This window comes from Doryrhamphus excisus, chromosome 13 (assembly GCF_030265055.1).
Source record: "Doryrhamphus excisus isolate RoL2022-K1 chromosome 13, RoL_Dexc_1.0, whole genome shotgun sequence".
Taxonomy (NCBI): Eukaryota; Metazoa; Chordata; class Actinopteri; order Syngnathiformes; family Syngnathidae; genus Doryrhamphus; species Doryrhamphus excisus.
In genome coordinates this window covers 16,038,108-16,051,492 of record NC_080478.1, presented here as the reverse complement: position 1 = coordinate 16,051,492, position 13,385 = coordinate 16,038,108, and the positions used below count along the sequence as shown (strand labels likewise).

General features: G+C 42.8%; 1 protein-coding gene and 1 long non-coding RNA gene across 2 annotated transcripts in view; one reads left to right on the top strand and one right to left on the bottom strand.

The window, feature by feature from the left end:
- Positions 1 to 13,385, bottom strand: part of crim1 (cysteine rich transmembrane BMP regulator 1 (chordin-like)) — a 37,023-nt gene that overhangs the window by 22,714 nt on the left and 924 nt on the right. Inside the window, exons 2-4 of the mRNA XM_058090280.1 lie at positions 10,014 to 10,172; positions 9,638 to 9,811; positions 456 to 698 (exon numbers count right to left, since the gene is read on the bottom strand). Coding sequence (XP_057946263.1) covers positions 456 to 698; positions 9,638 to 9,811; positions 10,014 to 10,172 — 576 coding nt within the window. The remainder of the gene's footprint in view (positions 1 to 455; positions 699 to 9,637; positions 9,812 to 10,013; positions 10,173 to 13,385) is intronic.
- Positions 1,466 to 13,269, top strand: LOC131140127 (uncharacterized). Its single transcript, XR_009132360.1, has 3 exons — positions 1,466 to 1,491; positions 4,980 to 5,080; positions 13,104 to 13,269. It is a non-coding gene; the product is annotated as an uncharacterized LOC131140127 (long non-coding RNA).

Sequence of the window (13,385 nt, the reverse complement as noted above, 5' to 3'; positions counted from 1 at the left end):
AGACAGATGGGATAGGCTCCAGCACCCCCCTCGACCCTCATGAGGAAAAAGCGGTAGAAAATGAATGAATGAATGAATGAATGAATAAACTCTTTCGGCAGGTTTAAGACTGATTTCAGCACTTTTACTTCATAAAATGACATCATAATGACATCATCCAAGCGATATACCATACACTATCCGTACATGTTCAGAACACATCAAAGTTAAGGTTGAATACACAATTTATGTCTTTACGGTTAACTTCTTTTACTTCACAGCGCCAACCGTTGATTATTTTTTATATTTTGGCAAAAATGACTTTCCAGTCAGCAACTGTGTGACCATTGGGAAGGCATCAGGGAATAATTGCCTCCAAGAAGGAGCTGAATCGCTTACTCCCGAAGCCACAACCACAACCCCCCAGTGTGAAAGCAGTCGGAAAGATTCTATAGTGTGCAGTTGGGTAGAATCACCTTTCTGGCACTCGACAACATCGCAGCAGTCGCCGGGCTGACCGCTGGCCTTGCTGAGTGGCACCGCACGCTGTCCGCTCGGGCAGTGGGGCTGGTGACAGGCCCGGAGGTCACACGTGCACTGCATTGGGATTGAAGGGCAGCAACCAGCAGGGGGTGTGTAACTCTTGGTCAAAACCGAGTCTTTGGGGCAGGAAGGAACCTGCAGAGCAGGGCAAGTCACTCCGGCACACTTAAGCTCTTCTGAAAGAGGCACACAGATACAGGTGGGTGTAAGCATGCATGAATAACATGATGAAAAGACCTCCACAAGGAAACATTAAAAAGGATTTTGCAGCTTCTAACTCTGCGTACACATTGAAAACACATACTTCTCTACAAGAGAGGAGAAATATGATTTCAGGGAAGAACTCAATTTGAAACACTTATATGCTAGGACTACGTTAAAAAGCCACAGCATTTCAGTATGTGGAATCAAACTATGGAATGGATTGAGTAAGGACCTCAAACAATGCACAACATTGAGCCAATTCAAGAAACAATACAAGCAGTTGATGTTTGCTAAATACAAGGATGAAGAGTCTTGAACCAATCATGATGTGCTATATATATATATCACTATATTGACACTTACTATGGTACCCATTATGTCATTGTATGGTCATATCACCTCGTACTTCGGTACGTGACAAAAAATAAAAAAAATTATAAAAATTTATAAAATAATACAAAAAACTTAAATTATATTAGGAAAGCAGGAAGTGAACAAATGTAACAGTTACTGATTTTAAAAGTACCAGATGGAGGGGTAGGATTTAATAAGCTTTGCTTCTTCCTACTCCTTTTGGACATGTAAATGGACATGTAAATGTCCCTCATTGTAAATGTAATGTTTATTACAGGTACTTCATGTTGTTTTTGTACCAGGCACCTTGCAGGGCAACTACAGGGTCCTCAGTAGGACTACAGCCTAGCCATTGGGCACATCAGAAAGCTTGTTCTGTACGGCATATGTCTGTCTGCGTTTGTGATAAAGGTGAGTTAAGGTGAGTCGCAAACGACCGTATTTATATGTAAATTCGGTGGCGAATATCGCCCGTTTTTTTGTGTGCGCCTGTGTATTACACTGACATTCGAAGTGCTAGCTAACCTGTTGCCGCCTTTTCCGTCGCCAAATACAGTATGTGTGTGTGCGTGTGTGTGTGTAAATTAGCATGTGCTCTTCTAAGCTTGTGACTTACATTTATGCTAATGTTCATTCATTACAGAAACCAGACTCGTTAGGATAATATACTACTCACAAATTCATCTATTGGATGGAAATTGGACTGTAAAGCAATAAAGTCCATACAGTTCTATGACTGTGTCCGGACTCAATCTCTGACCGGAGTTCTGGTGAGATGCTCCAGGGAACCTACCTAACGCACATACAATCCACTCTCCCCCACACACATAGTGAATATAATTCAGATCAGAAATGATACAGAAACAGAAAAGTTGCCATGTATATTGTACACAATTGTGTTGGCTTATACTTAGTAGTCAGTCAAGCAACAGTGGAACAGTGTTACTTTTACATTTACACGTACAGTTCGCCTAAAACCCAAGTTCACACAGTTATCCAACACAAACCCTCCCCACAGTCATTAGATCTACACTCCAGTCTGCGACAGCTTTACGATATCCTGTCAAGGTGCTACTTTAGACGTGACAAGGCTTTTGAATATCCCGTCTGAGGGGCTCAGATCCCACCCAGGATCGTTGGACTGGATCACAATCCAAACAGGCCCTCAACAGAGCTTTTCTTCTTCTCCTCCCCACTCCCCTTCAGTTGGCATGCCTTGTTCTATACATTCAGTATAATAGCTCCAATACTTTTAGGAGGGAAATTGGTGCAGGGCTACTGCAAATGTTTTGAAGACTGGTCTGGAAAAGAAAAGTGGAAGGCCCCTCTGTTGCAACATTGTTGCAGAACAGAATCTACCTTACAAAGATTGGATTACCCAACCAAAAGGGACATCACTTCTATTCTGGTACTCGGGGCTACTGTAATGTATACGGCATAGGGAGAAGAGCAACGGTGTTGGGGAGCAGACTCATTATCTGTGTCAAAACGATCAATCACTTCATGGAGCAATTCCCTAGATTCGTTCCTGAACGTCCATTTTGTAAACACTTGAAATGTCAGCTTAACCGGAGCAGATATGATATATGAGGAAAATTCATTTATAACATCTCATTTAAGTATGTGTTGACTTTTTAACACATAGAATGTGTCAACACATTTGTTTGGGATTGGGATTCACATAAGGAACAATATTGAAAATATTTCTGCACGTAAATGTGGTTGACATTGCTTAAGAAGTTTTGGGGTTTTGGTTGCTTTTCCAGTTAATGAGCTTCCCAGATTGCAGCATGCTCAGTCTGGTGGCTCCATGCTGCAACATGACTCCATCTGAGGATGCGTCTCATCCTTGATATTTAAAGAACGACAAGAGGGGCCTCCTGGGCCTTGCCAAGGAGCCTAGAACCACAATGACCTAGAACTTTGAAGGTTTAGGATTAGTTGGATCTGCACATCAAACTGTCCATCGCTGCTCATTGGGTGAGGCTCCATCTCACCCAAGACCAAGGACGGCAAAGTGTACAGTGTACAGCAGGGGTCTCAAACACGCGGCCCGTGGGCCAAATGTGGCCCGCAGGACACTAGTTTGAGGCCCCCGCCTTGATATGAAAGTTTAATGTGAGTGCGGCCCGCGCAAGTTTGATATGGATGCTGTATGGTATCATGTACCCAGAAAAAATTCTTACGTTTGATTAATGTTCATGTTAAAGGTTAAATAACTGTTAATAGTTATCCTCCCTATCCGTGTGGAAGTGGTAAGTTTTGTGAGAACTGTGGAATGTTTTATCAGAGCTTTTCTAGTAGAAAATTGGAACCAAGGCGAAGTTTTTTGAGATTTTTTTGTTTTTAATAAATGCGTTTTTTTTTTTTTTTGGGAAAACCTGATGCGGCCCAGTCTCACCCAGACCCTAGCTCCAGTAAATTGAGTTTGAGACCCCTGTTTTAGAGGGTTCGGCCTGAACTCTGCTTGCATTGCAATTAAGTAGTCATTTTCAAAATACATGCGCATGCCGCCGTTTTACAAAGTTGCTTATTTGAATATCTACACTAGTGATGGGTAATTCACAAATGATCCGGCTGTTAGAGTCTTTGTCGTGAATGAGACAGTTTTTTCTCTTGCGTTTGTCTGTTAAACCCGCACATGATTGATCAAATCTATATGTATTGAGACTGAGCAGAATAAGGACTGATGGATTACAGACACAGCACAGTCATGAGCACACGAACCAGAGGGAGGGAGTCACAGGGATGAAAGACGCTGAGAAAATGTTGCTATTAGGGATGCAGCGCTCAGTGTTTACATCACATGAATTAACCGTACAGTTTTCAATTTATTTATGATGAGTGGTATTGGTCAGGGGCCCCTGGGGAAAAAAATGAGATCCATTTTCAAGGAAGTTGCATTTAAACTCACACAAAGTGTGTCTAAACGAGTGCCCTTTTGACTGTGACTGCTGCTGTGAATGTGGTTTGGTGGGGAAACTGAATGGAAAAACGTTTTTTTTGGCTTTGATAAACTGTGAAGTATCTTCACAGTTCTGCTTACTCTAAAGACCTGGATTGCCACAAAGCGTTCATTGATAAACTGAAACGATTCATAGAAAACGAAGGGGAACTGATTTTGGCCTGGAGTTAAATAAACGTCTTGGGCGCTCTGATTGTATTATACAATACAGTCCGTATAATATGTCTACTGCACATTCGTTGAAGGTTTTGCATACGAAAACCTCTAAGTCATACAAAATGCCCTGGAATGAACCTGTTGTGCACTGAAAAACACTTTCCATGTATTGTATATCTCCCAGAGAACGCTGATTACGCCTTCACGCTGATAATAGCTGGGGTTAGAGTGCACTGGGAAAGCAGCTGTCTGACCCACCATTGTCATTCAAATGAACAGAATAAATCAAATCCATTTGCAAAAGCGTTCCTCCCCTGCAGTTCCAATTAATGTAATTTTCTGTCTGGCACATTTTCAAGCACAATAGAGGATGGGAAAAGTCAACAGCAAATGGATTTTTTTTTCCTGTGCTGTTTGTGTTCTCTCACTGAGCATAGATGGCTGTAATTAGAAGCGCTTTTTTGTATTGTAATGGCGGCCCTACCCCTCTATGCACATACACAAAAGGCCTGATTTGTTATGCTTGATAAAGTGTCTCTGCAGGAATCACATTTGTGCTCCAGTATGCTGGTAAACTGTAAAAAAAAACCTGAAAAATAAATGTACCCACCTCCCTCACAAGCAAGCAAAAAGATACCTGGAGATGGTCTTCCATGAGGTGGGATAAGGTTATTTAGCACAGTTTTGTAAACAATGCATATTCCTGGCATCACAGCGGCTCATTGAAGAAAGAAAAACACATCCTTTCTAAATGGTCTTTTTCTTCACTTCCAACCAGGGCACAAGGCGAGCAGTATTTCCCTCAACCAGAGTGCTTGAGCCAAGCAGAGGAGGCTTGTGTTGACAGCCTCCGTTTACTCATGGAAAAAAGCACACAATGTAAGTTCTGTTCACTAACTGACTTTGGAAGCAAGTCAGTGGAGAACAAAGCTGTCTTAGTCCAGCTGCCCTCCGCGGGTTTCTGGTCTGTCCTCAGGTTTTATAAAGTTGCTCCACAAAGGGGACACATCAGGGCCGTCGCTTCTGTACAACTGTGGGGGGCCTGGCTCGGTGCCCACCAAGCAGTTACAAATGGGAGCGTCTGCATTGTTTTCTGTGTGTACCAGCAGGTGCGAGATCCACAAGACCCAAGGGGGGAAATTGAGATCATAGCCAGAAGCTTGTGGATGTGATTGAAGTGCAGCAGTTTGGTCAGAGAAGATGAAGACACACTGGATATATACCCAATAACCAATAATAAATATAATAGTGATACGTAATATAGAATCAGTAATATAAAGTGGATCCACATCAGTAAAGATGTGTACATTTGGAACAAAGCCTTGGAGTTTGTTTACCACATACAGTCCTACAGAGGAGAATGTTTTCCCACTTTGTGTGGCCAGGTATGAACACAGCAATCAAACTCAAGTTTCCAGTATTTCCCATACGTTCATTTATTTGTGGCGGTCTGCCACTAATAAATCTGAGCCACCACGAATGGATTTGGCACTATACCTGTTAAGTAGAATTCCCACGCTGTACGCATTAAAAGAGAAGGCAGGAAGTGTTTATTGCGTAATGCAGTTACTTAGTAATTAAATACAAGTGGCTACAAAAGCATGGAGAATTCACTGTGGGGGTAGAGAACCTGACGTGCCCAGGGAGTATGCATTAGGTGTGGAAGCGTGCAGCTCAGGCTTTTGACTAGCGGGAGTCATGACTTGCTATAGTGCCAAGATGACACAGCTTGGAGACACTATTTGCCTTCCCAGGGCAATACATAAACCATGGGTGGTCCAAGTCCACTGTGGCTTGTTTTTTTGACGGGCCCGTGGCACATTATAGAGTTTAAATGACCAAAAACTGATTGGAAAATGGAAAAAATAGAGCAAAAAGGCATAATGTAACGTCATTGCCACCTCCAAGTCACATGACCAGGTGTGATGGTTGTATACTGCAGTTGTCGTCATTCTCCTCCAAAGTGGCTCATTCCATTTTGTCAGCGAACTGCTGATATGACACCTTGGAGTTTCCAATTAACCGAACATGTATGGGATGTTGGGAGGAAGTCGAAGAACCCTGGACTGGTCGGTATTATTTCAATGGTTAGAATATAAATTAGGGCGGTACGGCGGTCGAGTGGTTAGCGCGCAGACCTCACAGCTAGGAGACAAGGGTTCAATTCCACCTTCGGCCATCTCTGTGTGGAGTTTGCATGTTCTCCCCGTGCATGCGTGGGTTTCCTCCCACATTCCAAAAACATGTTAGGTTAATTGGCGTCTCCAAATTGTCCATAGGTATGAATGTGAGTGTGAATGGTTGTTTGTCTATATGTGCCCTGTGATTGGCTGGTGACCAGTCCAGGGTTTACCCCGCCTCTCGCCCAAAAACAGCTGGGATAGGCTCCAGCACCCCCGCGACCCTCGTCAGGAAAAAGCGGTAGAAAATGAATGAATGAATATAAATTACAATCTTAAGTTATTTCCAATGCTACTGTATTAGAAATTACTACTCTACCACAATAACATACATATTGTTAAATAATATGACCTGGTGAGGGTATTAAATATGAATACAAACTGGGATTTCACATCTTCTACTGTATGTGTGTCCTGCTGGATTGTAGCTGATGTAGTTGCCATGGAGTGTATATTTGCTCATACCGCTATCTATCTGTGAGAGGCTGATAAGGCTCTCTTATTATGTGCTGCCAATTGTACGACTCCTCTAAACATTGTTTATGCTAGTTCATATCAGCAAGCAAAAGGAGGGGAATTCCTTCCAAATAGCAGCGTGAGGCCTTATCAGGAATAACACATATAAACTCTCCTTGAGTGTAAAATGAGCAAACACCACCCTTCCAAGCAAAGGCCCTGACAGAAATACCTCATCAAAATGTTTGGCTTCGCTTGTGATTTCCTATCTTCCTGTGTCTGTCCCCGCCTCCTTACACTTATCACATCCTCTTTAGTCCCGGACATGTGGGAGTGTCTGCTCACCATGTTGCCTGCGACCAAATGTTTGCAGCCACATTACATCAGCGATTTGTGAACTGGAGGAGAACCAGACTGCTTTGAAAATACAAGCGGTAATAAGGTCATTGGAGGCTGCAGGAGCAGTCTCTTGACACACAGCTGGGAGATTGGGAAGACCTGGATTTGAATCTCTGCTTGGGCATCTTGTGGAGTTAGCATGTTCTCCCCGTGTGTATATAGGTTTTCTCCGGGTACTCCACTTTCCTCCCACATTCCAAAATCATGCATTTTAGGTTAATTGGCAACTTCAAATTGTCTGTCCATAGGTATGAATGGGATTTTTGTATGTGCCCTGTGATTGGCTGGCGATCAGTTCAAGGTGTACCCCGCCTTTTTTTTAATTCCAGTTGGATTAAGCTGTCATTCTGCTTTTTTATTGGTTGATTTGAAATGGGATCTAGAGTATTATGCTCATTTTGGGCCCTTTGTATTGAGTTGTGGACTCCTATAGAGCAGCTACACATGCACAGGAAAGAAAGATCTTCCAGAATCTGTACCTATTCCAGCTGTATTTCCTTGGATTGTCAAAACGGTCTATCATTCCGCTGTGATTGTTCCCACTCCTAAGTGCTCGAGGAGCAGGCAATTACAACTTGTACCTGTGCATGCCCATATAAGGAAGACTTCTCACAAGGCTGACTGTGAAGTCACAGTGATAGGTGTTAGAAAAAGCTCTCTGAAACCGAGCGTTCAGAGCCACCTCAAAACTTCTTTTAGGGCTCACTTCCCAATTTGGAAAGCTTATTATCATCATAGTTTAACATGAGAATACAACATTCTAACAACATTTATAGGTCGGAAAAGTGGAAAAAGCAGAATACATGCCCCTTTAGTTTTCAGTGTGAAAAAAATGCATGAGCAAAAAATATTGAATTTGTCATTAACTATTCCAATTAACCAATTTGTTTACAAAATAAGCCATTTCTTTTCATACAGCTCTTACATTGGATCTTATTAGATGTATTTTCAGTCTGAGGACAATAACATCACTGTGGACTCTAAGAAAGGGGAGCAAGTAGACCTCTAACCATTAAGTTTCGTTCCTCTTGATGGCAGAAAAATGTCTGCCTGAGACGGAGCGACAGACAAGATAATTATCACACGCAGGCAGACACGTGCACAAACACAGACTCAGACACACAGGCTTAGATGTACACATATACCGCTTCATCAAACAAGTGTGATGATATACCGTATAGCCGCAAGGAAGCATTTTTGCCTCTTGCTTAATGAGAGGTGTGCGTTTGTGTGTATCGTGAGAATTTCAAAAGCTGCTGAAAAATGTTGTTTACACTTTTCACTGTTGTGAATTTAAACTGTCACCAGTTGGGTCTTAATAAATTATATATATATATAACTGATAAATGTAGACCAAAGAAGACTTGCAGCAAGCTTCTGGAGTTAGTGGTGATGCTTTTGATGAATATGCTGTTTCCTGGGGGATTTAGCACAACACCTTTTTAAATGTACTATGTATTTTATCAGGCGTATAGGAAGGTTTCAAAAGCTGAAAACCTCCAGTCACAGTCACATGTTTCGGACTTCACTTATAATGCTGCAAAGTTTTCCACAGGCTTTAGTTTTGTGGCTGTACGACAAGGTTAATCCTCTTAGGTCAGAAAGTTTCCTCCTGTCACTCAGGAGGCAGTCACTTGGCTCATGATCTAAATCAGGGGTCTCAAACACACGGCCCGTGGGCCAAATGTGGCCCGCAGGACACTAGTTTGAGGCCCCCGCCTTGATATGAAAGTTTAATGTTAGTGCGGCCCGCGCAAGTTTGATATGGATGCTGTATGGTATCATGTACCCAGAAAAAATTATTACGTTTGATTAATGTTCATGTTAAAGGTTAAATAACTGTTAATAGTTATCCTCCCTATCCGTGTGGAAGTGGTAAGTTTTTGGCTTTTTAAGTTTAAAGGAAATAACTTGGAGGCTACCGTTTAGGTCGCTAGCTCTCTAGTTTGCGAGTTAGCATGTGTCTCAAGACCCTGCAGTTGCGCAATATGTTGTAAATAAGAGTATAAATGTGACTATAGTCGTGTTTTGTCATGTCTACAGGGCTCTAATAATGCTTTGTTCATTTTAATCTGAAAAAAAATATTTGTCTACCCACCAACTATATGTGGTTTCTTAATTTTTAATCTAAATGAAGAAACTAACACAAAGACTATCACAGTTAGCATTTTGGATACGTTGCACAGGTGGAGGTACAATTAGGTATTATTGAATTGTTTGTTCATAATATATTTATGTTGTCAGAGGAGTAGAACTTAAAAAATGCGATTAATCCGTTCTACCCACCCAAAAATACAAACGCTAGCATCCTGTTCATGTATTCCTTATGTCTTATGATACTTGATATGAACCATAAAGTGGTCTGCCGCGTGACAAAGTGGTGATATGGTGTGAAGGTTACCTGCAGCTTCTTGGCACTGGCTGCGGTTGATGTAGGTGAAGTGGTGGCTGCAGCTCTGTGATTCGCACACGCAGCCGTCAGTAGTCAGGTTACATCCAGAAAACATGCAGGCTGGATCTGACGGTCCCACATACTTCTGCCTGTGTCTTTCCCGGGGTTCGTGGTTGCGACCATCTGGATGAGCAATAGCAACAGTTGACATGAGTCACAAAGACAAAGTGGGAAACCAGAAGTCGTGACTTGTGTGTCATCACTATGATATCTAAAGTAGCGTTAGTCACCTCCGGGAAAACATCAGTTGTGGATTAGGACCTCTCAGATTTGTATGTACATGATAAAGTTGCTTAAGAGTGAAATGAATGAGAAGGAGGCTCACCTGAATGGGCCTTCATGCAGGCCTCTTGGTCTGGGTAGGTGAAAAAGCCCAAGCAGGTGTGTCTGGCATCGCAAACACACTGATCTTCTGCTCTGTCACATCCTGTCATAAGGGGGCATCGTTCATCCTCCAGACCAGCCTCTGGATAATCTGGAAGCTCTGCCAATGAGAGTATATACATTTTGGATATAATGTCAAATTATCATTTATTAAACTCCTTTTCAGGCAAAAATTGATCTTATTCCCAAGATTCCCAAGTTCAATTACTGTATATAATGTACTTTCTGGGAGGTTAGACGTAGTAATTTGCTTGGGTCTTGTATTGCAACACTTATTGAGGTGGCAAGAGTAATTCTGGGATCCCCTTCCTCCTCCTCTGTTGTTGTGCCATGCCACTGCAACCGTTGAGCCCATTTCTCCGGCTTTTGTTCCACAGCATGGGGCGCTCCTAGGGTTTGAATCCCTACTGCTTCCTAGAATGCCTCCTCTGTACCAAGGCCACTTTGCAATAAAACCCCTTACACACTACACTGTTCCTTTGCCAAGCATGCCGATGCCACTAAGATGCCACATCCACGCTAAGCCACGTATTTCTAAGCCACCGAATTTCACAATTTCAATGAACAGTAGCAAGAGGCGACGTTGCTGAATAACCATCATTAGCCATATTGTTCCTTTCACATTGCACGCATGACTAAACACCAGCGCATATAGCAATTTACTCTTCTTCATAGCTGTCAAAGATCAACAGGAGTGGCAACGGCGTAAACAGGATGAGACAAACTGTGACACTTTCCCAAGCATGTGGCCACCATGCCTCATTAGAACCACGGTGACGCATGATTAGAGCTTATTAGAAGTCTCTGGCGTTCTTCTCTAAACATACCAGGAATGTAGCCTATGACTAAGAATCCTGTTGGAGGAACTATATCAAACACTCGGAATCATTCAATATAGTAGAAAAAATACCACTCAGCAAGAAGGCAATGTTACCTTCATGTAACCCAGGCCAGTCTATGCTGCTAACAGCCAGCGAAAGGAACCTTTTTCAATAAACCAAACCAAAATGGTTGCTCTGATTTCCCGTTTACCTCAAATGTTACAAAGGTGCCTGTCTGTATGAGGGGTTGTTGTTTATGGCACTTACGGAAAGGCAAAGGGAAAGAGTCAATGAAAGACTGGATTTTGTTTATGTTAAGCTGCTCCGCCTCGCCTGACCACAGTCAAGTCTGACCTGGTTATCTCGCATCTTGCGTGGCATGACTCTGGCAGAGGCCCGTGGCTCATCCCAGGGGGATCCCTCTCTCAGCCACTCAGACTGCTTGTCTTGGCATCCACAATCGGGATGGGAAAGCTGACCTCTAGAGGCCCTCTGGCTGATAGAGAGCTAAAAAGGAAGTCTTTGAAACATTAGATAATACCAAAGGAAGGGAGAAGGTATGCGAAGGAGGGCACTGGACAAAGTGTCCGTGTAAGATTCTGGTACAAAGCTATGCTAAGTTGAGGAAAATACACGTGGGAGGGCAAACGCCATGACACGAAAACATCTAAACAAATCCATTAGCAGCATGTACGGAATGATTTTTACTTGACAGGAGCATCAGTGATAAGTGAAGAGGCAGCGCTGGTTCCCCTTTGAAGCATGTAACTGTATACTCAAGACACAGCATGCAAACGGAAGGGGCTGCATTTCATTCACATATTTTACATATTTGGTCTGCACTCTGTGTAGACAATTTATCTGAAGTGCTATTTTCTTTTACGAGCAACATTTTTCTCAGGCTAATGCAATCATTTCTGTTTATTAGACCTTCAACAAAAACATATCATTACGTCGTATCTAGTTAAAAAAAAACAGTCATTTTTAGAATATTTCAATGGCAGCGTCCTCTTAACAGAAGATTTGTTTGGGTTTTGCAACATGCCAAGCTGATGTAAGACAGCAAATGAAAAGGGAATCTAACGTGCACTGTAAGATTCTTCTTTTGACCACCCAGGAAAACCAAAAGAGGACCCATAAAAAGCAGGGATCAGAAAGTGGAAACATTTACCCCCAAGCCCCTGATTGCAGGTCTAATCACTTTAAGACCTTTGGAGCTTGAGGAGGGAAATCTGGGATCAGTCTCCAGCAGTCTTCCTACCGTGGCCCCTGAAAACACACCGTGAGGTGTTGATTTACCCCCACCTAGACCTTCTGGCTGCACGTATGTGTGTGTGACTTAAAGGGTCAGCAGCATGCTCCAAAACCCCAAGAGCCGCAGGACCAGAAGAGCCATTAGGTCCAAACCTAGTCATTTGTAGACATGTCCTCCAGACACCAGGCCAACATGTTCATAAGGCATAATCAATGGGACGCCCTGGGGGTCGAGACCCCTGCTACGTTCTACGTCCTGCTTCGGCCACCCTATAACAGTGCGGTGGGGGCTGGAGGTGGAGGTCAAGGGTAGCAGACACCCACTGAGAGCTGTCAGTCCTCTTCAATCTTCCCAAGCATGCTGGACACAATGCAGGTGGAGAGTCTGCTCAGTTGTTCCTCAGGGGGGAAGCCTTGTGAGGAACCTGACACCCCCCCCCACACACATTTCTTTGAAACCCACAAAGTTGCAGCAACATTACACAGAATGAGCACGTCCCAAGAGTGTAGCAGCTCGTTCTGCTTGGCAGCAGAACATAAAACATCATCAAAAGAGTCCCTCATGTGAACATACAGCTTCTCTCATTTGTGACACATCTCAATTGCAATAATTGGAACGATTTGGGATCATTTCAATTCTCATAATTGAAACCTTTCAAAGCTCATGTGTCTGTAATCCAGTTTGCCAAATGAATTGTCATGCTCTGCAAATGACAGTGGTCAAAACCTGGAAAAGGAGCTTAACATGACTCTCCTATTGGCCTTCAGAGTCTTTAAGAGCTGTGAACCCACTCAAACACTTGGACTTGCATTGGACTCCAGGTTATTTTTTGCACTGGCTGAACTGTACTAGTGAGCAGGGTCCCTAAGGTGTATTTTTGAGGATACCACCACTCTCACAAAGCCATTTTACCCTAAATTGATTGATACAAATAATCGCTTTGTCCCTCTTTCAGGTCAAGAATATACAACAATGTTCCGTGGAGGGTACTACCCACCAAAGGAAGTTCCAAGATGCAACAACAATAATGGAATGTTTCTGAACATGTACCTCGGAGTCAGTCCCTATCTACTCTGATGTATGGGAATTGTAATGTCACCAGTTTTCCACAGTCTAAATGTACAGGTATGCTTATAAGGTAGTTAGGTTGTAAAATCCAAGTACCAAAGGTATAAAAATATCACATTTCAAGGAAAGAAGGGAACTGTAACTCTGCACATTGACAGTTTTCTGCTGG